This window comes from Adiantum capillus-veneris, chromosome 1 (assembly GCF_014529385.1).
Source record: "Adiantum capillus-veneris isolate H3 chromosome 1, ASM1452938v2, whole genome shotgun sequence".
Taxonomy (NCBI): domain Eukaryota; kingdom Viridiplantae; phylum Streptophyta; class Polypodiopsida; order Polypodiales; family Pteridaceae; genus Adiantum; species Adiantum capillus-veneris.
The window spans coordinates 165681487-165709073 of NC_140931.1; the positions used below are offsets into that span (position 1 = coordinate 165681487).

General features: G+C 43.4%; 1 protein-coding gene across 3 annotated transcripts in view; it reads right to left on the reverse strand.

The window, feature by feature from the left end:
* Positions 1 to 3826: 3826 nt before the first annotated feature.
* Positions 3827 to 27587, reverse strand: part of LOC147465954 (arginine biosynthesis protein ArgJ family) — a 50185-nt gene continuing 26424 nt past the window's right edge. For all 3 annotated transcript variants that reach the window (XM_086522932.1, XM_086522917.1, XM_086522925.1), the window contains exons 8-17: positions 18579 to 18637; positions 17658 to 17727; positions 17501 to 17581; positions 17334 to 17420; positions 5160 to 5282; positions 5009 to 5071; positions 4827 to 4904; positions 4597 to 4742; positions 4232 to 4302; positions 3827 to 4143 (exon numbers count right to left, since the gene is read on the reverse strand). In XM_086522932.1, the coding sequence (XP_086379058.1) occupies positions 4061 to 4143; positions 4232 to 4302; positions 4597 to 4742; positions 4827 to 4904; positions 5009 to 5071; positions 5160 to 5282; positions 17334 to 17420; positions 17501 to 17581; positions 17658 to 17727; positions 18579 to 18637 (861 nt within the window). In that variant the 3' untranslated portion in view covers positions 3827 to 4060. The remainder of the gene's footprint in view (positions 4144 to 4231; positions 4303 to 4596; positions 4743 to 4826; positions 4905 to 5008; positions 5072 to 5159; positions 5283 to 17333; positions 17421 to 17500; positions 17582 to 17657; positions 17728 to 18578; positions 18638 to 27587) is intronic.

The following is a 27587-nucleotide window of genomic DNA, read 5'->3' on the forward strand; positions in this document are numbered from 1 at the left end:
GAGGTGTCTTTGGCCTTTGTGACACCTTAGTCCAAAGAGTCAGTATAACCTATGTGATCTAGTATTCGTAATAATTAATCTCTTTGAAGTTAGTCAGCAGTTTAGTCCAAAGTCCAAGGGGAGGTTTATTGGGAGTGTGGCCTTTGGCCTACACCAACAACTGGCATGTGAGAATCACCTCTTTTACAATCAATAGTCTAGTCATCAAAGAAGCATGTGAGGGCACATGGTCTAGCACACTTGGCAAGTGATTTGCACAGGAATCCAAAAGGATATTCCAATCAACCTACCTTTCCCCAATCTGTGGACTCAACCTTGCCCTTTGGGAGTTGCCCCTTGACCGTTGAAATATGCACCTAGCCACTAGCAGCTACTATAAGAGTAGCCAGCATCTTCTACACTTAAAGTATTGTAAGCATGTTGGCAATTTATCATTAATCAAGTTATCATTCAAGTTTACACTATCTCTCTCTCCTTTGTGCATTGAGTAATTAGTCTAATAATTGGTGATTACCAAGTATGCTAAAATGAATGCTAGCCTTGCTAATCCCCTCTATTCCTTTCATTGGGGTATTGTCAAGGAGTTTCATGGACTATGCACTCTATACCTCCAAAAAGTTTGTGAGTTAGAGCATCAAACCCTCCTCGAGAGTGCTTAGCTTTTGTTCACATTAGAACTTGCTTTCCCCACATTTTTAGCCATGAGCTCTCCCTACACACAATCCACTCCAACTATTTTTATGGCATTTGGCATTGTATTTCTAAGCTTTAATAAGTGATGAATGCTTATACCAATGAGATGAAGCGATGAGCAAACTCTTTTAATCATGCACGCATTGATGGTGAGGTTTTTTGGGAATTTGATCCATTGGTTGACATTGATGAGGAATCACAAAGTATTGGTAGAGAAAGCTCTATTCATAATACAATTTACGATAGGGCTTGCATCCCTTCAAATGCAAGTTTCTTTCGATAAGTAGTCACCAGGTACTATGGTTAGGCATGCAAAGATAGTTGTTGAAGCAATCATACATCAGATACAAAAGCCTTTGGAGATGGTCTCATGCACGGAGGCTATTCTGGAGGATGGTTGGACGAGAGGGTCAAATATAGTTTTTCATATATTGATATGCAAGCTAATGCTATCACTAGAGCTAGCTTGAGGAAGCAAGTTGATGTTTGGATGAGGCAACACACGAGGACATTGCAAGTGAATGGTTATGATGAAAGATATCTACTTGATTCAAGAGGTGGCATATCTTGATTGTGGAAAGCAAGATTATTTGTTTTCGATCTAGGCCGGTGTCAACTTATGATGCAATGAGGTGAGCAACCCACCTAGCTCTAGGCTTAGATGATCATATATAAGATATTTACATATATTTGGTGTGTTTTTTTACTTTGTCAATAGTTATTTCGATAAGCTCAAACAAGAATGATCAAAAAGGGTGTTGGGCAACAATTGTACACCCAAAAGGTGTCCACACTTAGAGTTGACCAAAGTAGGTGTTTTCAAGTGATTTTGAAAGTGATGCAATGTTTGGACACGAGCCAAGAGTAGATGGATGCAAACTGGTGCATCATAAGCTTTGGAAAAAAAGGGCTTTTGTGTAAACGATCTCCTGAAGCCTGCTTTTGTGTTAACAATCTCTTAGATCATTTACAACAGGTGGATTGAATGGTGCCAAGTGGTGAGTTATGAAGAAGAAAGTGAGTCATAATTAACTCTCATGCATAAGAATATCTCCATGTTGAAAAAGGAGAGAGGAGAAGAGGAACAGGCAATGTTGTAACTCAGTTTCCAAGATCAAAAACAATGTTTTTCTCATAGCTTCCTCCCTTCGAGTGAGAAAAGGGTTACCTGGGAGTCTAATCTTGGAGTTTTGGCATGCTGCAAACACATTGACACCATCAAATTATCCAAATAATGACTAGGTTTTTTGCTACATGGGTGCATATTCAAAATAATCGTACTTTCATCTCTTGTGTATCTTCTTCTCCAGTTTCATCTCTTCTTGTGCTAGTAGATTCATGGAGCTATTGTAGTCCCAAATTGTGACCACACGCACACACACAGAGCACAAAGGTTGCAAGATAAGTGTTGTGCAGTGTTGATGCCAATTCAAGTGTGCAAGAATTTTTTGTGGTGTGTGTTGAGTAGATCCAAGGGGATTGGGGTGTCGCATCTTGGACTAGAAGCATTTTTGTGCGTCACACATCCATAACAAGAACTTCACATCTATACGTAGCCTCATGAGGGCAATCCTAAGACGCACATGAGGGCAATCCAAATGTATTTGTACTTGCTCAATTGTTAGCACATCATGATCACAAAACGATGTCTCAGCCCGATGTTCCACATAAGGCATCTCCACGTCTTTATCATGCTCATCCTCTACATCCAACTTGTTTGCATATATTTGCTACCATTTGTTCCACATGCAAAATATCATAACATCATAACTCAAAAGACGTAGACCACATCACCCAAGTGTTATTTGTGTCCCAAAACACAACTACAGCTAGAGAAACTATCGGCTTCCTCCTCTGAACTCATCACTTTCAACATTTTGTTGATCGACAAATGTCAACCAAATAGATCTCTTTTTAACTTGTCCTTATGAATTGGTTATGCTTCAATCACCTTTCAATCTTTCTGTTTGAAACATGTCCCTTCTCTTCAAAATCTTTCACCATCTCCATGTTGGAATCCTCTAAAGCAAACAAATTGAGCGACACCTTAAACATGTTCCGCTGCTACTGTTGAGGCTTCACACGTACATGCTGCACTTTCTCTAATTTGCATCACTTCTACTACTTTGTATCAGATATATATCAGCACATGGAAAACCATTTACCTTTTGGAACTCCTCTACCCGCTTTGGACTAGGCACACAAGTTATATGTGCATGTTGCAACAATCCCATCTCTAGTTTCTTCTTTATTTTTCGGCTCTTCAATTTGGCAATCTTGACACCTTCATTGCAACTCTTCTTATATTCAAATTCTACTTCTCTTAAACACGAGGAAGGAGGCAAGCTAAGAATTACTCTAGAGTGAAAACTTTTGCAATGGCCACTTGGGTAAACAGCAACTAAATCCTTTTCAGGATTCTACAAATTTCTGCAAAAATTTTGAAGAATCCTGGAAAGATTTAGTTGCAGGCTCTTAATCTTTGCGTTTGCAGTCGTAGCCGACAGCACCTTGAATTTTTGCAAAAAATGTGTATGCAAATCTCTCCATGTCTGCTTAAGTGCAGACTCCAAATTGTCCAAACAAACCTTCGCTTTACCGCACAACACAAGCCCCACAATTTGCAGCTTCGCCTCATCTGACGGCATCAGCAACGACAACATGAACAATCTGAAATCTGCAACCAACTCATTGGGATTTTCATCTCCTGCAAACACAAGTTTATAGCTTTGCAACATCTTCAATAACAAACTCTTCACCTCGGAGCAATCAGATGCTCTGCTATGGAGGCACCAGAAGATGAACAGGGGGAAGAGCACATAGCTGGATAACACAAAAAATGCCTCTCTACAGCCCAACGTACAAGATCCCAACCCCCTTGGATCCACTCACACACACAACAAAAAAATAATCACACTTGCCGTATTGGCATCAGCATCGGACAACCCTTCTCTTGCAGAACCTGCACACAGACTCTCTCTCTCTCTCTCTCTCTCTCTCTCTCTCTCTCTCTCTCTCTCTCTCTCTCTCTCTCTCTCTCTCTCTCTCTCTCTCTCTCTCTGTGTGTGTGTGTGTGTGTGTGTGCGTGCACACGCACACACAATTCAAGCGAAAGAGAAGCCGAAGGCAGTAGTACAGCAAGGAGGTAAAGCCATTATTATAAACACAATCAGGTAGAGGCCTTGAGATTGGCAGTGTGATCTTTTAAACGTTAAGAAGGTGAAGGCAGTTATGGACACTGCATGGCTTCACAGCACCAAATCAATCTGGCAATCTTAGAAAACAAACCCAAAATTTTCAATGTAATCATCTCCACTACCTTTCATCGTTTTCCCGAAGTTCTTAAAAATTTAGCGACCGAGGACGATCATGTGGTATACTCTGCATTTATTTTAACATAGTCATAACTCAAATCACAACCCCATGCTTGACTGCATCCACTCCCATGACCTGACCATTCACAAATGCCCACTTGTTACCAACTTATTAATGCAAGCTGACACTAAAACGGAAAATGATTGGAAACAGAGAAAATTACCGACACAAATGTGTATGTGAACAATTCCATGCTCCTCTCCAGCTTTTTTCAAGTATTGACTAGCACCAGCTCTATGGTTAAAAGCAGTATTACATTAATTGTAAGAGTCTTCATCACATAAAATAGGCATATGTGGCACATCCATAGATATTAAACACTTAACATGAATTGTGCGGGTCGTTATGACATCAAATGAGTTATATGACCTATAGCACATTACAAGTTTTGTCTGCAAGAATGTCGAGGCTTACAATACTCACAAGCTGCAACCAGTGGGCACAAATGACAGCAAAATGGATGTACATTGTCATGCCTTATGTTAAGAACCTACAGCCATACTGTAACAAACAGATTTATAAGTATACCTATCAAATGTTAGTGGTTGGCCACCTTCCATCAATAGAAAGTCTCCAAGATGAATTCTCAACTCGCTAGGGTTGAAGTTTACTCCTGCATAGCCTGCAGCACAAGCAATACGTCCCCAATTTGGGTCCCTTCCATATACAGCAGCCTGGACAGGAAAAAAAAAAGGTCATGCTCAACTCTATCCTGGGAAGAGAAAACAAAAACAGCTTACTATTAAACCCCCCCAAACCTTTGTGAGAGAGGATGCTGCAACGCCTCGAGCAACGGATGCTGCAGCAGCTTCTGTCTCTGCACCTGTCACTTGTACCTAAAGCAGCATTTAAATTCAAACTAGCACGAGCCTACATGTCTTCCCAACTAGAAACAAACTTTACATTGAAATAGAGATATGTGAGCAAGAACAATGCTTACCTCTATCAAACAAGTTGCACCCTCCCCATCCCAAGCAATAGACTTTGCCAACCCTTTTAGAACCTGTCAAAATAGTCTCTCTCTCAATAGACATAGAAGATACACAAACAGGCTGCATGTAATTTGCGGGAGCATGCATAAGTATTATTACAGCGTCCAGGGCCCTTTGCAATTGCAGCCCTTCAGGACAGTCGGTGCTTGAAATAAGGGCAATTCCGGAAGCACCACTAGTGAATGCCAGAAGGGTGTCATTTGTGCTCGTGTCCCCGTCCACCTGCAAATGGAAACCTGACATGCTGAAAAAGCACATCCCTACCAGTCTGACAAGCTTTTACAGACCAAAAAACTCTAAATGCTGTTAGTTTTAGTACTTTGTCGTCAATGCTACATGGCCAACCTTGTTAGTTCTTTGAACGACAGCCCTGAACAAGCCTTGTTAAATATGACAACCAGAGCCAATCAACTCAGTCTTGAAGTGGATTCTATCTATACCTCCATAAGATCAGAATAGTCTGAACTTATAAATTATAAGGGGAGATAAAAACACTCACGAAAATACAAACGCAAGAAACCAACTAACTGAGTTTCTATGCTGCAGGATACCTAGTTTGCACATCGGAGCCTTGTACCCAGAGATGCCAAAATCCGGACGTTCTTAATTTAGCCAGGTTGTCTTTCAGCATTCAAAACTGGAGAACATTCTGGAATTCACTGCATGTGTGTAGCCTATACGGATTTACTGATCAACAGCTGGTTAAAGAGAGGTATTTCACAAATACTTATCCAGTGCCTTTTCTGTCAGCTCTCTCCCTTTCTACTCAGCAAGCCTAGGCCAGAACACTAATAGCCTTGTTCTGTCCTCAGGTCACAATGAAAGCCCTTACAAAACCATGCTAGCATGACAAATGGAATGTAAGTGAAAGGTTGAAACCTTCGAAGTAAATCCATGACCTTCTGGTAGAAAGTGGAAAGCAAGATGATTTTGAAAGGGGAAGGATGTTCAAGGTTATGCATAGTCAAGACTTAAGAAGTTGAATGAGAAAGGTCATTCAAGAGTACGAACAATCATATTAGATGCATTTGTGTATTCATTTCTTTCTTTTTTCTTGTTACATCCCGTCAAAAGTCAGAAGATGTCACATGCCCATGGGCTCAAACATGCCACATGGACATGCTACTATGCTCCAAAGCCAACCGATAGACCAGGATAGCCTAAGGGCTAGAGTATCGGCAGCCTTTGTTTGCAAGACCTGTCACGGAGACAGAAGCGTGCACTTAATACTTTAAGTTAATTTAACTTCTTCACATGGAACTCTGCACAGAATAAAACAATGCAAAAGAAGAACACAACACTAGGGACTAGAAGATGGGTTCGTCCCACCAAGGCTATGGTATTCAATACTACAGGGTAATGGTTTAGGCAATCAGCACCCAGTTTTACTTATGGACAGGACAGAGTGGAGTATTCGGATAAGTGCACTTACCTTGGGAACGTTTTAGTGGCACTAGAAGCAGAGACTAGACTCACTAGAGCATACGCAGCTTTGAGAGGTTTGGAGAGGATGTGTTCACAAGTTCAGTTCTAGGAGCCTCGCACCAAGCTATGGCTTTTTAATACTCTGGTTGTCTCAGCTATGCGATATGGAATGCAGATATGGGGACCCTCAATAGATCATCATAGTCGTCAGCATGGACGTACAGATGGGTGGCAAGACATGGAGAAGCCATTTATCTCCAAGATGATCAAGGTTAAGGCCTTTGTTCCCCATGCAATCATCCGAGCAGAGCTGTCTGCCCCTCCTTTGGTGGTTGAAGCTCTTACAAGATCAATGGCATTTATACACAGCTTATGGGAGCTCCCACGAGATCGTTATTGTTACAAGCTTGGACACTCCAAGCGAGAAATCAATAGCAACACATGAACATAAGCTACAAAATCATTGTACTTGAAGAGAGAGAGAGAGAGAGAGAGAGAGAGAGAGAGAGAGAGTCGACATGGCACAACGGAGTTCCGAGCCAAGACACACTAGCCCTAAAGACCGGCACCCCTTCCGATATTTCTTTATTATTATGCTTGCAAAGTACAACTCCCGTGGGCCCAACTCTCTCCAAGACTTTGCGTCCGAATGCTCTCTGGAGAGTGACCCCAAGAGCACTTATAAACAATGTCACGAGGACGTGGCAACAGTTAACTATGTCACAACGACGTGGCAACTGCTAACCTTAGTTGTTGGTTTCTTTCCAATGATTTTTGTTTAATTTTTTAGACCTTCTTTTCGAAGTTGCAAATGGTCGGACATTGTATGGCCAGTGTGAACCGTAGTTTCACCCGCAGACGGAAAGTTGGTCAGCGCTGGAGTTCGTATAGTAAGCATAGCAGCTAAAATACGCGTATTTTATTTAGAATACACGACGTCCCGTATTGACTCATGTACAGTTGTGTGGTTATATGCGTTTTTGCTTAGGCAAGAGCCTCTCTGAGCAGGAACGGGAGTAGCTAATTGCTGCTCCAAAAGCAGGCACCGGTGAGGGTGATAACCTCACCATACAGGTGCGTTTTCAGCGTTGGTTATGCACTGAAAATTGGACTGTTTTTCAGCCATACAGATGCCAGAACCATTGGGAACAATGCCCCACTGCTAGAGGACAGTTTAGGGACTGTTAGGGCTAAAAACAGGGCAAAAACCAGTAAATACAGCGTGCTGAATTTACTGAATAAACTGTTTTTGGGCAGACATCAGAGGGTTTATGTCAATGGAGGTGAGTTCCAGCAGGGGAATTGGTTTCGGGCAAGTTTTGGGACTGTTATGCTGCCAAAATTTTGCCAAATTAGGTGGTATCTAGCTGGATACAGGCAAAGAATGCCCAGGACTCTTCTTTGTAATTACCCTCTTAAAGAATAAAGAAATACCAAAAGGAGCACCAATCTTGGGGCCTACAGGTTGTCAGCGTTTGCTCGGAGCATTCTAGCTTTCGAGCCGTGTGTGTGCTTAAGTGTTAATTCCCGTCACAGGTTACCTTTACAAGTTCTCTTTGTGTGTGTCTAAAGCAAAGAATTTCGGGTGAAACCAAAGTATACCGCTCTACGGGCCGGTTTTAAACAATACAAGGGATGCCCAAGAGCACAGCCCCAAAAGCATCAGATCAAAAAGCACAACCCCCAAAAGCATCTACTATCAAAAGCTCTCACAAAAAGCTGCCAACAGCCAGCGAAAGAAAACGCGGAAATCCGTACGGCCTGCCACGTTAGCATGTCAATGCAAATTACTGAACCCAACAACCAAAGATCAACCTTTCATCTTTCTCTACATGTCTCTAACAATACATCAATTCAATTGAGGAAATTTTTAATTCGATGCACATATTTCATAAAGTCATTCCGCAAATACTGTCAGCACGTCAGTATCTCTAAAATCTCAAAGAGAAATTAGTGACTTTCTTCAATCTAGGCAATTTGTGACAAAGGAGTGCAGTGGCTCCCCTCTTGTGCAATCCGCACCGCTGCTCATTGGTAACTTTTGACATACACATTGCTAAATTTTTAGAAGCTTCAAGGTACATCTCTCTATGAAGAGAATTTGCCATGTTATCCTCCTCCATCCACTTTGCATCAAGGGCCAAAAAGTACCCTTGACCAAATTATCCGGTGAACCTTTCGCTTCTGTTCTTGTGTCCTATGACCTCTAGGTAGCCTTGCTGGCCTCCCCTATCCTTGGCACCTAATCTCAATCATCAAAACCCCTCAGATGAACCATCAGTTGATTCCCCTACTTCGTCAGAACCCTCAGATGCACTATTATCTGATTCTCTTTCTTTCGTGAAATCCTCTGATGAACTTGCATTTGTTTCCCTTAGTTCGTTGGAATCCTCAGATGCACTACCATTTGATTCCCTTACTTCTCTTGAATCCTTTGATGAACTTTCATCCACTTCCCTTGGTTCATTCTCTTCACTGGAACACTCTTTCCCTCTTGAGGTGTGAACACTAGACTGTCTGTAGGATAAGTCAATGAGCTGGCATGCATTCCAAAACCTTGCTTCACATGTCCCATAAGTCTTTGAATAGAATCAGACTTTTGTTGCAGACAATACTGGCATCTCTTTTGGCAAACCACAACAAAACCGTTAAATCTAGTCTCTCAAAGTGACCCTCCGAAAAGAGGACACTGTAACAGACTTGGACACTCCAAGTCAAGAATCAACCGCGACAGCACCAAATAACCACTTCAAAACAATTCACAGATCATAATAGATTTGCACTGGCCCGGCGGAGTTCCGTGCCTAGAGATATTGGCCCCAAAGACTGGCGCCCCTTTCGGTATTTCTTTTTATATTAATCAATCATCAAAGTACAAGAGAGCGGTTAGGGTTTCACTCTCAAACTCTGCGTCCAGATGCCTTGAGAAGTGAGGCCCTCACCACTAATTTAAAGGTTACAAGGGATGCCCAAAAGCAGAGCCCCAAAAGCTTTCAAAAATCAAAAGCATCAGTTCTCTCTCTTAGAGAGTCTCTTTTTTTTTTTTTTTAAAGCAAGTTCTCTCTCTTTCATGCAAAAAGCAACGCCCAAAAGCTGCCAGCGCAAATTGCGGCGCAATTTCCGGAAAATCCGTACAACCCTGCCACGTGGCACTGGCGCCAGAAATTAGGGTTTCAGCCAGCAGTTAGGGTTTCCAGAAATTAGGGTTTGCTGCGAATTAGGGTTTTTGGCAGTTTTTAGGGTTTGCAGGAATTTTAGGGTTTCTTGCAGAAATTAGGGTTTCTGTTGTCCGCCACGTCATCACTTTGTGACATACCCCCCTCTTGAAAACATTGTAATCGACCGCGATTACGCCTGCAAAACCGACAAAAGCCATAAACCGTCTTAGCAGACACTGATTGTTAGTACCTACGTACTAGGAACACACATCTAGCACATGTACAAAATCGACAGTCACATCACACGACATCACAGGACATCACATGACATTCAACATTCATTCGGATCTTAGACCATGATTTATCGGCAATGTAGCTAGCAATCACATCTAGGTCCAATCGGGACCTCATTGATGTCCGATTGACTAACCCCTATTGCAACCATGTCTATTCGAGATCAATCAAACCAAAATGCTGCAGTCATTTCGGCTATCAGTTCCTGCACTCACAAGAAGTCAAGAACAAATCAGTATCATTATCAGGAATTCCATTTCATAAAGTCATCCAGCAGAATACTGTCAGCTCTCAGTATCCCTGAAGCTCAAAGAGACATCAGTGACTTTAGTATCAAAATCGAGGCATCTGTTGACAAAGGAGTGGAGTAACTCCCCTCTTGTGCATCCCACTGCACCAGATCTTCGGCCAAGCTGAATTCTGGGTTCCATTTGGAGTAGACTATGCTAAACCAAAAGCATCGAGGTAAAGTTTCACAATCTGAGGAGTATCTGCTAGGTCCTCCTCCTCCATCCACTTCGCATCAAGTGCAGGATAATTCTTGAACTTAACCAAGAACCGCCTTCGGACTTTACCTTTCTTCGTATCATTATGTGCCAAAATCTGTTCAGGAACAAGGATCTCCTCGTTTTCTTCCACTTTGGGTTGCTCATCAGGCTCCCCATCATCAGGCACATCACCCTTAACAGGTTTCAAGAGACTCACATGCAATGCATTATGAATCCTCCAAGTATCTGGCAATTCCAATCGAAAGGAGACATCATTTATCTTGTCAGTAATCTGGAAAGGTCCGTAGTATCACATACTAAGCTTTGGAAAAAGCCTCTCCTTTCCCTTTTTCTTTCTTAGGCGTGCCTTCTCAAAAGTAAGAGCACCCAATCATCCTCCTTCAATTTCCAGTCGCGACGATGGCGATCCGCTGCCTTTTTCTGTCGTTCTTGAGACTTCTGTAAAGTCTCGCGAATCTTGGCAAAAGCCGTATCCAAATCTCGCGAATATTCATCCGCTTCAAATTTCTAATCTATCGTGCTCAGGAAGGATGGAACCTTCGCAGCAGTTTCAACAATCTCTCATGGCGTCTTCCCCGTCGAAGAGTGTATCGTGTTATTGTAGGCAAATTCCACCAAAGGTAAGTTCTTTTCCCATTGAGTCTTCTGATGCGAGATACAAGACTTCAATAAATCTAAAATCATTGAATTGGCAATCTCAGATTGCCCGTCAGTCTGCAAGTGGAACGATGACGAGAACTGCAACCGCGTGCCAATGTTCTCCCAAATTGCCTTCCAAAACAAACTCATAAATCTGGGGTCTCTGTCGGAGACAATCGTCTCAAGCGTGCCATGTAATCGGAAAATCATCGTGATCATTCTGTATTCTCGGGAGATCAAAAAAATGAAATCCATTTCAATATTTTCCCAGGGGCGGGTGGGTATGGGTAAAGGCTGTAACAATCCCTGTGCCTTATGCCTGTCAAACTTGACCTTCTGGCATACCAAGCAACTGCGCACAAACTCTTCCACATCCTTCTTCAGTCTCCGCCAAAAGAAATCTCTCTCTACCCCTTTCATGGTGGTAGCAATGCCGCGGTGACCCGTAAAAGGTGGACAGTGGCAATCAGTCATAACCTTTTCCCTCAACGGCTGTGTAACGCACAACATAGTCTTTTTCATCAAGTAGCCTTCCCGAAGGGAGTATCCAGCTACTGTCTCCCCATCCCGTATCCGTGTGAAAATATCTGCAAAATCTGTATCTGTGGCACACTGATCGACCATATCCTCGAAGCTCCTATGATGTATCGCGAAAATAGCCAGAACCAACGGTTTCCGAGACAAAGCATCTGCCACCACATTCTTCTGTCCCTGCACATGGACAATCTGGAAGTGGAGCTGTGACAAGATGTTCACCCACCGCATCTGCTTTTCCGAAAGCTGCTTCTGTGACAAGAAGTAGCGCAAACTCTGATGGTCTGTAAAGACAGTAAAATCCGCTCCGAGTAGGTAATGCCGCCACTGAGTAAGAGCATGGATAACCGCCAAAAGCTCTTTCCCATAGATCTGTGCTGTCATCTCCGGCTTAGAGAACAAACGGCTCTCGTAAGCATCAAGACCGCACCCAGACTACGACCACAAGCATCACAAAATACTTCAAATGACTTCTGCAAGTCCGGCAAAGTCAAAATAGGTCCCGTAGTCAATTTCTCTTTCAACGTCCGAAAGGCAGTCACCTCTGTGGGTCCCCACGAAAAAGGTACTCCTTTTTGTGTCAAGGTATGCAAAGGGAAAGCAACCTCTGCAAACTTTCGTATGAACCGCCTGTAGTACGAACACAGTCCCAAGAAGCTTCTAACTTCATGGACATTCCTTAAATCGGGCCAATCACGGATAGTCTCTATCTTGGCCGGGTCCATTTGCACTCCTGCTGTGCTGCTCACACAATGTGTCCCAAAAAGTGTATCTCTGGTAGGAAAAATTCACTTTTCTTAGCATTAATCACTAATGTGTGATCACTAATGTGTGATCTCGTAATGCCTGAAAGACTTGAAGCAGATGATCTCTGTGTTCTGCCTCATTCTTGGAGAAAACAATGATGTAGTCAAAGAAAGTGCCAACAAATAGCTTGTACTCTCGAAAAATCCTATCCATCATCCAGTTAAATGTCGCAGGAGCATTGGTTAAGCCAAAAGGCATCACCAAAAACTCAAATAACCCAAAAGTCGTCCGAAAAGCTGTCTTGTAGACATCTCTTGGCGCTATCCTCATCTGATGATATCCACTCTTCAAGTCAATCCTGCTAAAGCACGAGGATCCCTGTAACCTGTCGAGTATATCATCGATCCTAGGAATCGGAAATCTGTTCTTGATGGTGATTTCGTTGAGAGTGCTATAATCGATGCACATTCTCCAAGATCCGTCTTTCTTCAAAGCCAACAACACTGGAGAGCAATACGGTGAAGTACTAGGCTGGACAAGACCCTTTTCCAAGAGGTCTTTCACTGAGTTCATAATCTTTTCATTCTGTACTCGGCTCACACGATAAGGTGGCCGATTCGGTGGCGTGCTTCCAGATATCAGATCAATGGTATGATCTTCAGGCCCTCTCAAAAGCAATCGGCATGAGCGTGGAGAAAAAAAAATCTTGGCATTCTTTTCTTCAGGTCAAAACATATTCAACCTTTATCCATCGTTCAATTCTCCCAAAAGAATGAGTAAGAAAACTGAAGTTCATCAAGTACAATCTCTAAGCCCTTCATTTATCAAAGTCGCTTTCTCGGCCCGGTAGTCAACCACGGCGTAGTTCTTGTGGTACCAAGGGATCCCGAGTAGAACGTCACTCACGTGCCCTGAACACCCCTGTCATTGCAAACGAAGTTTGCCAATGCTCGGTGTAATGGCACCATCCCATCCGGGTGCCAGTCGAACTACCTCCGCCTGTGGCGTCAGTCTGTCGAGCGTAGTTCCAAATCGAGCCGCCAATTCCAAGTGAAAAGAAGTTGGCCTTGGCTCCTTCAAAAGAACTTCCTGATCCTTCGCTTTGCCCCGAAAGCGGCAAAGTTTGTACTTTCATTCATTAGATTCGGTGCAGGTCCCACGCCATGTGGTACCAGTTTTGCTTTTCTATCTGCCTTTTCTGCCACATTCCTCAGCTGCTCTCGAACTCTCAGACCTGTCGTCGTTTTTATCATGCTGTTCTTTCTGTGCCGTATCAGGGCACTTCGCGGAAATATGTTCATGTTCCCCGCATCCAAAGCACTTCCCCTCTCTGATGAAGCGAGCTCTCTCCTCAGGAGTAAGCTTGGGTCGTGCATCCTTTTTTTTTCTCTGGGTTGCTCTTTTTCATTCTACTTTCATTCCCAGAAGTCTGTTCGGCTCGTTGTGTCATGGCCTCATTTGTGGGGTAGGTCAGACTGCCAGAGTGAATGGCAAAGCCCCGCTTCGCATGACTCATCAACTCCTGAATAGAAGCCGACTTCTGTTCCAAGCAGTGATCTCGGATCTCTGTAGGTAGACCCAAGGTAAACCGCTCAATCTGTTCTCTGAACGAGATCTTCTTGAATGAAGAGGCGGGTAGAAAAGAGCTCCAGAATCTTTCACAATAAGAATTCACTGTATCGCTCTTGGTCATCCGGAGATGGTTCCAAGCAGCTCATATATCTCGCTCAAACTCTTGAGTCAACCAAGAAGAAATAAAAAGCCTCTTGAATTTCAGCCATGTAACCGGCACAGTCTTGCTTAATAGAAGCGTGGACCACCAAGTACGAGCATTCCCCTTAAAGTAAGAGGCAGCTCTCCGAATCTTGGAGTGCTCTGAATAGCGTCCTCCCGCGAAAGCGATGTCAAACTGCTGTATAAAAGACAAAGCCTTCGAAGCATCTGAGTATCCTGAAAAGTATCAAACTTGATCGAGTGGCCACCTTCCTTAAACTCTGGGACTTTCTTGCTTTTATCTTCGAGAAAGTCATACTGGTTGGCTTTGTAAAAATTCTTCTTGTTCGCATAAAACTTTCCGTCATCAGAATCTGAGCTGTCTGTAGACGAGTCCTCAGTAGAACTGTCAGTCTCTGGGCGAGATGTAGCCTTCTTTGCCTTTCTCTTGCCCTTTCCAAAGCGTTGCTTCTTGCTTCGCTTTTTACCTTTTCTGTCTTCTTCGCTCGAATCCGAGGAGCTAGAAGAACTGTCAGAAGAAGAAGAAGAAGAAGAACTGGGTAGGTCTTCAAACTTGACGCGCTTCTTCAATTTCTTTGCCTTGTCAAATGTCGACCGACGACCTAAATATCCCGAGAAGTCAGTGCCTTTCTTTTGCTTTTTGCCGTGCTTTTTGGCTTTCTTTTGCGTATCAAAAAGCTGAGCAATCCGTGCATCAACCACATTCTCTAGTTCCTTCTCCATATATTTCTTGGAGGCAGAAGGTTTCTTGAGAGCAGGTTTCGGGAGTGGTGTTGTGGTTCTCTGCCACTCCGTCTATACCTTTCTTCCAAAGAGGTCTGGTTCATATATTTTGCCATCTTCGAGTCCTTGGCAAAATTGAGCATCATCTTTGTTGCATCGCCGATCAACTGGCGACGCTCTATCTCTCGCCGCTCCGCCTAAGTAGGCCAAGGCGGGCCATACTCTCTGCCTGAATCTTCGTTGTGATCCCAACCCGCATCTCCAGATGCAGAGGGAGTCGACTCATCATTGCCTGAAGCCATAGGTGCCGCGGAAAAAAAAATTCGAGGATCGGATTTCCCGTAGAAGAGAAATTGGCCGTGCTCTGATACCACTGTAACAGACTTGGACACTCCAAGTCAAGAATCAACCGCGACAGCACCAAATAACCACTTCAAAACAATTCACAGATCACAATAGATTTGCACTGGCCCGGCGGAGTTCCGTGCCTAGAGATATTGGCCCCAAAGACTGGCGCCCCTTTTGGTATTTCTTTTTATATTAATCAATCATCAAAGTACAAGAGAGCGGTTAGGGTTTCACTCTCAGACTCTGCGTCCAGATGCCCTGAGAAGTGAGGCCCTCACCACTAATTTAAAGGTTACAAGGGATGCCCAAAAGCAGAGCCCCAAAAGCTTTCAAAAATCAAAAGCATCAGTTCTCTCTCTTAGAGAGAGTCTCTTTTTTTTTTTTTAAAAAGCAAGTTCTCTCTCTTTCATGCAAAAAGCAACGCCCAAAGCTGCCAGCGCAAATTGCGGCGCAATTTTCGGAAAATCCGTACAACCCTGCCACGTGGCACTGGTGCCAGAAATTAGGGTTTCAGCCAGCAGTTAGGGTTTCCAGAAATTAGGGTTTGCTGCGAATTAGGGTTTCTGGCAGTTTTTAGGGTTTGCAGGAATTTTAGGGTTTCTGGCAGAAATTAGGGTTTCTGCTGTCCGCCACATCATCACTTTGTGACAGACACTCGCAAAAAAGGTATCCCAAAACCTCTCACAATAGTCATCCAACGTGTCTTTCTTAGTCTGATGCCAAGCCGTGATGAAATCATCTTCATATTCTTTTGATATCCAGGTTGACGTGAAAATTCTCTTGAATTTTACCCACGTCGTAGGTGCTTCTCTGAGTAACAACAGAGTAAGCCCCCCGCTCTGTGCATTTCCTTTCAAGTAAGATGCCACCCTTTGCACCTTGGAGCGTTCCAAGAGCCGATCTCTGGAGAACGCGACGTCAAAGTTCCATAGTTACCGGGAACGGGAACGGGGAACGAGAACGGGAGAGTCCGGAACGGGACGGGAACAGGGAGGAGGGGGGGGGGGGGGGGGGGGGGGGGGGGGGCGGCGTAACGGGAATGGGGCCGAGACAGCCCACCTAAAGTAAGGCTTGAATTACCTCCATTCAGCTTAGTCCCAAATAAACTCCTAAACAACCCCAAATCTGCCCCCTAACCTATCCTCAAACTGCACCAAATATGTTCCGCAAACAGCCCCAAATCTGCCCCCAAAAGCCCACCTTTTTCCCCCCAAATGCCTACTTTTGCCCGTTCCGCCCGCGTTTCGCAGTTCCGCCTCGTTCCCCCCATTCCAAAACACCGCCGGAACACGGTTCCTGTTACACCCCGTTCCGGAACGGCGTTACGTTCCCATCTCCGTTTCGGGGTCCGGAACACCGTTCAGAACGTTTGGGCTGTGTTCCCCCCGTTCCCTGTTACTCTGTGTCAAACTGCTCTGTGTCAAACTGCTGTATGAACTCAAGGGCTCGATGGGCCTCCAGGTATCTTGAAAACGTGAAACCTAGCTGCTTGACCCCCATCCTTAAACTCCTTGGTCTTCTTCTTCTTTTTCTCATCGTTAGAAGAGGGCCAGCTCTCCTCCTCTGTACTGCTAGATGGCCTCCCATGCCTTCTAGACTTTTGTAAATGGTCGGCAATTATTGCCCTGGGAGGATAGAGTGAGTAAACTTAGGCGGGTGGTAAGCCAGGTATGCTAGATGATGGCCTGGCTACCACTCGATCTTCCCCCACCAAAGTGAGAATCCAGTAGTAATCAAAAAGGTGCTCTGTAATCAGGTCCTCCAGCTTGCTGCCTTTAGGCCACTAGTCAGGCTAGTCCAACTGCCAAGCCGACTCTGCATCTATCACTGAGCACAGATAGCACTGTAACCAGAGGCTAGGTTTGGTATTTACCCCAGATATGAGAAATCTTCTTATTTAGTTAATGAGGTGATTGGATGCAGAACATCATGTCAAGCTCTTCAGCACTACATCCAGGGCTTTAGTGTACAGCTTCCATGATAGTCGATGGGTATTTCAATGACTATGGATCACTAACAATAAACAACTAACCATCACAGAAGCCATTAGCTGTTTCTTGCTACTAACTTCTCTGCACAAAACAGCATGCAATAAAATACGACAAGAAAAAGCTACAGAATAGGGCAAGAAACTTGCTAAAACAAATTGACATGACAACTACCGTTATTTGATTGAAACTGCGCCCCACTGCTGTACGTATCATTGCCCGCCAAACATCAGCAGCCACTGCAGCATCACAAGTTACGACCTTTTGGAACAAGAAGATAAGCCACCCTTAGAAAAAAAACTAATTCAGATAGGTAGCTAAAACTGATAAAAGAGGCCTACCCCAAGCATGGTCGCCATGTTTGGATGAATCATACCAGAACCTTTGGCCATCCCCCCAATTCTGACTTTTGTCCCTCCAACCTTCAGGATGTTGCGAATGAGATTATCTAGGAAATAAACAGGACCGATGTCCAAAGAAAAAGGGCCAATATCTTACAGTTGTTTCAACAGCAATACTCTTACTGACAAGATCCGTGGTGGTTATAGCAACAGCAGCTGCATTTGCACTATGACACAAGAAAAACCTTCAAATAATAAGTTGCTCTGCACCTAGCCTACTTTCTTAAATCACAAGCTAAAGAACCTCTTAGTATGGTAATCTACAGACTTGTAGTAGACAGTTTTATAACATTAAAGGCATCATTGCTAAAGCATCATCCAAATATGATGAAACATTACCAGAAAAAGTTCACAACGAAACAGAATATCATTCAGAAAACAATGCCGTTTCCTGCGAGAAAACTGCTCATCCCATCACAGGCTTTTCATCAAATTACCATAAAGAGTTGAGAACACAAAACACAAAACCATCAAAAAATAACGTTGTTTCACACAAGAGAACTGCTCGTCATATCACAGGCTTTACATGAATCCAAGCCCCCACGCACTGTTTAGTTTTAGAGGTAAACCTTCTCTCTTGTCAAATGACCCAATCTTAATGACAAAAATTCAGTAAAATTCTTAAATGCTCAATATTATCAGTGCTGACAAGAACCAAACTTGCCCTGCCCACACCAATAAATGAATTCTTGCAGCCATATGAAAGTGTGCACGCCAAAGCGAGCAAAGAGCCATTAACATTCCCCATTCATTAATGCTTTGACATATTTTCTGGGTACAAGGCTAAACTTATACTGGAGGTGCTTTACTAGATGACCTGCTTCTGAGAAAACAGCGTGCTTAATCCAGCCAGTCTAGCATGAGACCCCCTCCCTTAGAATGATTATTACTAAACTTGATTATGCACACACTCAGAAATTAATACAAGCACAATAAACAGACTAAGCACTTGGTCAAAACATGACCTTTACTAATGAGAAAAAATTACACCTTAGTCAGTTTCGTGAAGAGCAAATACCTGTCAATATCACTAGACAGAGTTGAAACAAGCTCTGGAAGAGAGTTGAGCAAATTATCCTGTGAAAGTAGAAACTTGCTTGATATAAAGCAAGCCTTCTTGTAAATGCATAGAATACACAGCTCAATAATTCAAATTAAACATAATAAAGATTTGAATTAATGAGGCTTTGATACACCTAAATTACCAACTGTATTAAAATCGATGAGGCTTACATACACCTAAATTACCGATTGTATTTTTCTCCCAAGATTCACATCATACCAACACACCCACAGAAAGTGGTGTTCTCCCTTTCAGAATATTAGCCTTGAGATGTGATCAGGCAAGGGCCAGATTCTTACGGGCAAGAGCCACCCTTAAAACTTCCTCATGAACAACACCGATGCTCCACAAGCAGAAACAAAGAAAAGGCCAAGAAATCCTTCTATGACATCGTGATGCTGGTATCCTCAGATTAAAACTTTTAGACATATCTCCCACGACAAGATTGATGTGCTGTGCAATTAGGGATCAAGAATGGATCATTCTATGACCTTATGATGTTGAAATCCTTAAATAAGAGACATAATTTTTTCTAACATGGATCATCTTTCACCATGAGCGCATGAAAGAGATTGTATTAAAATTTAAACAGCAAGGGCAACACAACAGCCACTTTAGCAAAATATTCAAAAACTGGTCTTTATACAAAAGGTACATCTGATAATACTTAAACACATCAATCTATGCCACTACTACTTATAATGATTAGAATTCTTCCAGGCACAGCAGTCGGTTCCTCAAAGGTCCCTTATGATTGCAAGCCTTCAATGCACTACTTCAATTTGATCCATCTTTTCGTCTCTGACTTGCGAGCAAAAACCAGAGAGCAATTCACTTATCTTCAGTTATAGTTCAATAACAGAATGATTCCTGCACCTTTAGATTCTCTACACAAATTCCCCTCTGACTCAAATCTACGTAAGGAAAAAAACGCACAATCACCGAGTAGAAGTTGCCTTCATGATACATTACAACCAAATAATTTATTCAAAGGTTGTTAAAAAGCTTAGTTGTTGGGCCATTAAGGAATAAATGAATGAATTCTTCAACTGGTTCATGCCATCTGATACACATTCCACCTCCTTTCCTAATTTGAAGTGCCTTTTAACTGGTGCATTCCCTTGGTAAAAATGAGATTCATTTTTGGGATTTTTAAATTTCACCTCCTTTGCAAGACCTTAGCAAAGGGCCTTGGGGGTGTCAGAGAGCTTGTCCCAAAACCTGTTAAATTTAGATCGCTAAATTTGAACTATCTTTGGTGAGTTTTAACTTTACGCTAAGGCTCATAATAGAGGACTAAGTCATAGTACGACTCTGATCTTGAGGGGGATGATGCTGCTCCAAGGGAAGAGCCACCTTGCTGAGGGGGTGATGGTCCAGTACTGAATCATAGGCCACGTGAAAGAATTGGGGGTCAAGGACATCCAAGATCAAGAGCTAAGGGGCCACCTGGGCATGAAACAAGGCTACTACATTCAGGGATGGGAGAGTGATCATTTCGGAGAAACGGAGTGCATGATCGGGCACAACCTATGGAGCCACACTGAGGTTTGCAGTAAGGAATTGTAACTGGATGTAGGTGCTTTTGAGGAGACCTATTGAGGACGAGAAATTGTTCTAATAATCAAATCACTTGTGCCAGTTGTCCCGTGCATTCAAACTCTAGCCCCTTTAACAAGCATTTGTATTTTGTACAGTGTGCTTTTCACCAATTCGGTGCACCTTTTGTCTTTTGTCTCGAGTCTCTTGTTCACTCTATAGTACTCTATGTCACAAATTGATGACGTGGCAGTTCTGCCCGAACACACATGTGTCTTGATTGTAAGGATTCCCGGATTCTGCACTGACATGTTGACGTGGCAAGCGATACGGACGCTGATGTGGCAGCAGTACGGAACACCCGGAATTTCCACTGACAGGCTGCCGTGGCAAGCTGTACAGACAACCCCGCTTTTTGCGCTAATAGCTATACGGAATTTCCGTAAATTGCGTTGACTGCTTTTTGGGCAGTTTTTGGAGCCAGAAGCTTTTTGGACTTATTTGCTTTTAAGTTTAAAGCTTTTTGGAACTTTTGCTTTAACTGATTTTGGGGCTCTGCTTTTGGCAACCCTTTGTAAGAATAAAAGAACCCTAAGGGCCTCACTTCTCAGAGCATCTGGACGTAGAGTTTGAGAGCGAGGACCCTGCAGGAGTTGTGCTTTGCTCAAAGATTAATATAAAAGAAATACCGAAAGGGGCGCCAATCTTTGGGGCCAATCTCTCTAGGCATGGAACTACGTCGGGCCGTGTCGACCAAATTGAACTGTGATTTTAAAGTTGTGAAGTATTTTAAGTAATTCTCTCTCGTGTCGCAACAGATTCTAGACTTGGGGTGCCCAAGTTTGTTACAATGGTATCAGAGCACGGCCGATTTCTCTTCTACAGAGAAATCTGATCCTTTTTTAAGCGACACTTATGGATTTCGACAAGAATCAATCGACTTCTTTTGCATCTGTTGATGCGAGAGGAGACCATGCAGAAGATTTTAACGATTTAACAGAGGAAGAGCACGGGCCACCTCAGCCTACTCAGTACAAACTTCAAGAGATGGAACGTCGACAGCAGGTTGATGTGTGCATGAAGTAGATGATTAAATTTGCAAAGGACCCTCAGTTTGCAAAATTTTTGTCTCAGCAATCCATCGCTGAAGTGCACACTCAGTGGCAGAAAGCCACCGAGCCACCAATTAAACCGGCATCAAGAAGCCTCCTACTCTGAGAATGTTTACTGAAGAAGAACTCCATGATGCAGTCCGGGCCCAAATCTATCAGCTTCTAGACACGAAGAAGCCGTCAGAAAAGCAATTGAAGCAACGTAACAAGGGAACTAATTTCCCCGGTTACTTGGGTCAAAAATTCACTTTTGAAAAAGCCAGAAAGCAAAAGAAGCATGTACGCTTCGAAGGATTGCCCAGTTTGTCCTCATCTTCTGACAACTCGGACACCTCATCTTTTTCTGACTCTAGTGATAAGGACAAGAAGGGCAAGAAACAACAGAAAGATCATATGTTTTATGCAAAAAGAAAGCACTTTTACACAGCCAATCAATATGATCTCCTCAACGACAAAGGCAAAAAGCCCAAAGAATTCAAAGAGGGAGGACAAGCAGTAAAGTTTGAGCACCTTTCAAGGTTTCGAGATGCTCCCAAGGCTTTAGACTTTGTCCAACAGTTTGACATAGCATTTTTTAGAGGCCGCTGTACAGAGCACTCCAAGATCAGACGGGCGGCATCCTTTCTGAAAGGCAATGCACAGACATGGTGGTCCACTCTGTTGCTAAGGAAACAAGCCCCGACGAAGAGGTTGATAATTAAGAAACTCTTTATTTCTTCATGGCTCACACAAGAATACAAACGAGATGTGATTACTGACAAGAACCATGTTCGGATGGTCAAGACAGAATCTTTGGATTCTTATTGCGAAAGATTGTGGGAAATTTTTCTACCTGTTTCATCCTTTAAGAAGATTAGTTTTAGGGAACAGATTAAACGATTTTGTTGTGGACTTCCCAAAGAAATTCAAGACTAATGTCTCGAAAGGAAGTCCGAGTCTATACAGCAGTTGATGGGACATACGAAGCGAGGATTTGCTATACATTTGGGTAACTTGACTTACCCATCAGATGAACCTTCAACAAGTCATAGCAGAAACAATCGACAAAGAGATGGACTACCTCACTAACAAAAGATCAAAGAGATGAATATTTCAAAGCAGGAAAGTGTTTTGAATGTGGAGATAAAACCGGCATGTGCTTTCAAAAAGGGCGGTAGACCTTAGACTTTAAACTTTATTTGCTTTCACCCATTTAATTTGTCATCCATTTTACCTATACTTTCAAGACACAACAAAGGGGAAAGGAATACAGGCTGCTAGAATGCACCTGTATGAGAAGACCGACACCAGATTGGCCCCTAATTTAGGCGCCCCTTTCGGCATTTCTAAAAGAGGGAATAAACGATGTGGTTCCCTACAAGCTGCCCCGCACAAACTTGGCTGAATTTCAATTGTTCCGGCCCGATTTCGGCAGCATAACTATACTAGGACCCTTCACAGTCAGTATTCCCACGCATTGAATGACTTTCCCGACGCATACGGGCACTTTGCAAAACCTGGTGAGAATCTGCAGCACGCTGAATTCTCTGTTTTCAGCCCCGAAAATGCGCCAGATCACCTGTACAGTGGTCCCCTCGCGTCCCCGAACCTCCTGGGGGTATTAGGGACCGTTTAGGGCCAAAACCCTAAACCTGCAAAAATACACAGTATGTTGTAATTTATTGTTTCGGGCTCCGTTTGCCGGTCGCATCCGTAGCAAGTCCTCGAGCTCCCGCACTTGTAGGACTACTTGCCCTTTGAATCGGACGAGATTTCTGGCGTGAAACCTCTCCGAATTCACCTGTACCTGCGGGGGATTAGCCGCTAGCTAATCCAGTACCTGTGCAAGAGGCTCTTGCCTCGGCAATCGCGCATGAACCCACACAACTGTACATTGGTCAATTGAAAAGCCCACTAGAGGGGCATAACATACTGCCATAGGGGGGAGAGAGGGCAGTGCGTAGCGTGCAGGGCATCACTCCTGGCACCGCACTGTACATAGGAGGGAAAGGAAGCACTCCATAGCTCTTAACCTGTGACAAAATCTGCAAATGAGCCTCTTTTCCCTTCAAATTCAGCGCCACTTCTCCATGCATGAGGAAAGTGCACCAGAATGTGCCACTTGGCGCATTTACAAGCATTTACCCGTTTCGGGGTTGCCGCCTAAAAATCTCCCAACCGGTTGCCCAATTGACTTCACGGCAGACTCGTAGAGTAAGAAAATGTTCCCCTTGTCATACCGGAGGTAATGGCGCAAACACATTTTCAGGTCCCAAAATAGCAGTTCCCTAAATTTTAGGAGATGCTGCCATTGTATCTTTCTAGGTCATCTGACCCCCTTTGTACACTGCAGCCACACCCAAAACTGAAATGTAGCCTCTGTAGCAAAGGATTCCACTTTGGCTAGTCAATGACCCCACTTTGGCTAACCATAGTCTTTGTCCAACCTTAGTGCTCTCTTGCCCTCAGGCCTGGACTCCCTCTGGACAGTTCCACACTAGCTATGCAATGCAGGGCAGTTAGATTTCCCGAGGGGTGTTTCCAAAAAGTGAAAGTAAATAAATAATAAGAAAGAAATCAACAAAAAGGATAGATAGTAGTCACACGCTGGTGACAGGAGAACAAGGACATATCGCTACACGGTGCTCCAAAAAGGCACAAGAATCAAGATGACTGGTAGATTGAAAGGACAGCAGGACGAGGCGATACTTGTTTCAGAACAGATTTTTTATGAACTAGCATTATTTTGCTTTATGAATTTATAAAATAAGACTTTTTGGAAGATGATTTTAAATTTTGAATAAAACTAATGTTTTATAAAAGAATCTGTTAATTCTGGAAAAAGACGAGCAGAATTAAGAATGAGATGGAGCAATGATAGCTCCTGAATGAACCCGATAACGAATCATGAATCACGACTGATTCAATGGAATGGATGACTCAACCACTCTGTTCAATATGAACTTAGTGATGGATTGGGATCCCCGGACCTGATTCTCGCAAACGACAGTACTTGAGGCAACAGATTCTCGCACACGACAATGCTTGAATCGAAATTCTCTATAGACATGATCGCAATATAAGATTAGTTAACCCGAAATCAATGAGGTCCACAATGAATCTAGATGTGGTTACTAAATACGTTGCTGGCAATCATTGTCTAAGATTGGGAATGAATGTTTTTGTGATTGATTATCATGTGATGTAATATGCAGTGACGTGATTGTCGTCTTTGTACATATGCGAGATGTGTTGTGTCTAGTGCATCGGTACTAACTGTCAGTGTCTACTAAGACAGTTTATGACCTCTGTCTGTTTTACAAGCATAATCCAAGGCGATCACAATTCTTTCAAGAGGAGGATATATCACAAATTGATGACGTATAAGTTCTCCCCGGACACCCGCGTGCTGATTGTACGAATTCTCGGATTCTGCGCTGACATGCTGACGTGGCAGGTAGTACGAACGTTGATGTGGCATCAGTACGAAACACCCGGAATTTCCGTTGACAGACTGACGTGACAGGCTATACGGACAGGCGCGCTTTTTGCGCTCACAGCTGTATGGAATTTCTGTAAATTGCGCTAATTGCTTTTTGGGCAGCTTTTGGAGCCAGAAGCTTTTTGGAACTTTTGCTTTTGAGTTTAACTGATTTTGGGGCTCTGCTTTTGGCAACCCTTTGTAAGAATAAAAGAGCCCTAAGGGCCTCACTTCTCATAGCATCTGAATGTATCTGAGAGCCAGAACCCTGCGGGAGTTGTACTTTGCTCAAAGATTAATATAAAAGAAATACCGAAAGGGACGCCAGTCTTTGGGGCCAATCTCTCCGAGCATGGAACTACGTCGGGCTGTGTCGACCAAATTGAACTGTGATTTTAAAGTTGTGAAGTATTTTAAGTGATTCTCTCTCGTGTCGCACTCTACTGTGTTCAACTTGTAGCTATGTTTTTGTGTAACTTTCCGTTTTCAAATTTGTTTCTATGCGCTGTTAAATACAATACCAAATTTGGAACTACATAGCACCAAATCTCGTATTATATGTTGTCACACTAACTCTCTTATTTTTCATACAGGAGAGGATAGTCATGCGTAATCTCATCACCTCTCTTGCGGTTTGATCAGATTCCTCCTCATCATAGCCGGATTATGACAAGCTTGCCAAGACCATCATGGAGGGGACCAATGCTACACGGACCATCAACAAACCAATTCTCGAGAAGATTACATTTAGTGAGTATGATGATAAGATGGATGTGATTGTCATCTATTCTTGGTTTCATCAATCTACATCTTATTTTGTCGTTGTTATAAAGTCTCATAATAACAAAGTTTTCTTGGCTTCCATGCATCTCACGAGTGATGCTATCCCCTGGAAGGATGAGAAGAACACGCCGCCCACAAAGCGGCCCAATGCCTCAAGTCTCTCCCTATTCCCCCTCTCGAGCTTAGTTGGGAGGAGTTCGAGGAGAATCTAAAGACTCGCTTCTTGCCTCCACAGTACTTGAAGCGATTGAAGGAGGATTTTCATCTTAATGCAGTAAACATGTGACATAGTATCCTAACTATGTGTCCCGATTAGATGGACAATTGAGAAAATCCAATGAGAAAAGGTTGGAGGCCTTTCTCTTTGCATTGGATCACTTGACCAAGTTTGACATGGAAGGCTGTGATCCAAAGACATTACAAGAGGCGATACACGTGGCACAACTTCAAGAAATGAAGCACAACAAAGACAAGATCAAGATGGCCTACGATAATGATAATTGTTCCTCTATTGACTCCTCTAGAGACAATGACAAAAATTCTAATGGGAATGGTAACAATAAAAAGAACTCTCCAAATTCTTCCTCTCCATCTACACCTCAATCTAAGAGTGATAAAAGGACAAGGCATGGACACTTCGCTCTCTCAAGAATGTAAATAATGTCAAATTGATCATTCAACAAACACAATTCACTAATCGTTTTGTAGACTCTAATCTCGCAGGGTGTGATATTATCTTGGACATTAAGTGGTTTCGCAAGTTTAAGCCCATTATAATATTATCGATTGGGATGAGCTCATGCTTTTCAAAGATAATGTCTCGCAACCTGTCCTCATTCAAGGCGAGAGTGGTATTCCATCTCCTTCTCATCTCTAGCTAATCATTCGGTTGATTGAGTCAAATAAATAAATAAAATTAAAATTAGGCATCATAGTAAACTTCAAATGGTCTTTGCAAGTTCGGTAGCACCAACATTGCACCAATTGTCAACTTTTCTTTAAGAGTCTTGAAGGCTTTTCTCTAAGAGTCTTGAAGGCTCCAATCTTAGATGGTCCCCAAAAGAAAAGAACCCCTTTTGTGTCAAAACATGCAAAGGAGAAGCAATCTCCGCAATTTTTTTAATGAACCACCGATAATAAGAGCGCAAACCCAAAAAACTTTGAACTACATCTATACACTTCAAATCTGGCCAATTCAAATGGTATCAATCTTGATCGGGTCCAAAAAAAAAAAATCAAGAAAAAGATCCTTCAATTAGTTAATGAAACTGCCCATAGGGCTACAACGACCTCTACAAGAGAGGGCTACAACAAACATGACGGGGAGACTCTCCCAATGGAAAAACAGCATATGTACAATGAGGCTAAATCAAGAGATGAGAGGAGGGAAAAGCCACACAGGTGGACGGTAGTGCCATCTGAGCACACCCTGGACCATGATGAAGAAAGGCCTAGGGCGCCACAGTCGAAGAAAAGCCTCTCTGCGCTCCCTCATGCGGTCGGAGCTGCCCTGGAGTCTCTCAAACTGTCCTCCGAGAGTATGGACCAGCTCTAGCCAAAAATCCCGAACAGTCTCTGCTGGTGGTATAGGGCGAGCCTCGAAGATGCGGAAGCAACGGGCCCGCCAGATGAACCAAAGTGTCAGGCCGCAAATGAGCACCCAACACTCCTCTCTTTCACTGCACCACTCTTGTGGCGTTAGCTCTGTAGCAGGCTGGAGTGTAGGTCGACCCCCCTGCATCACTATCATCCTGCTGATGAAGGATAGCTCAAACTGAAGTGTCGGGCCCGTGAGAGTCGACCAAGCAGTTGCCCCCCACGTGTACTGTCGAGCAATGGAAAGAGCTGGAATCAGCCGAAGAACACGAAGCTAAACCTGTTGTGCCAGAGGACACTCCCAAAGACAGTGTCGCTGACTCTCCACAAGATGGTCACAAGTTGCACATGCTGCCGATAGACCACTATGTACCAGCCAACTCCCAACTAGATGTGCAACCAGCCACTGGAACAACGTGACTCGCCTCGCTTGTCTGAAGTCCCACAACCTCTCCCAAAAAGCTGCCAAGAACT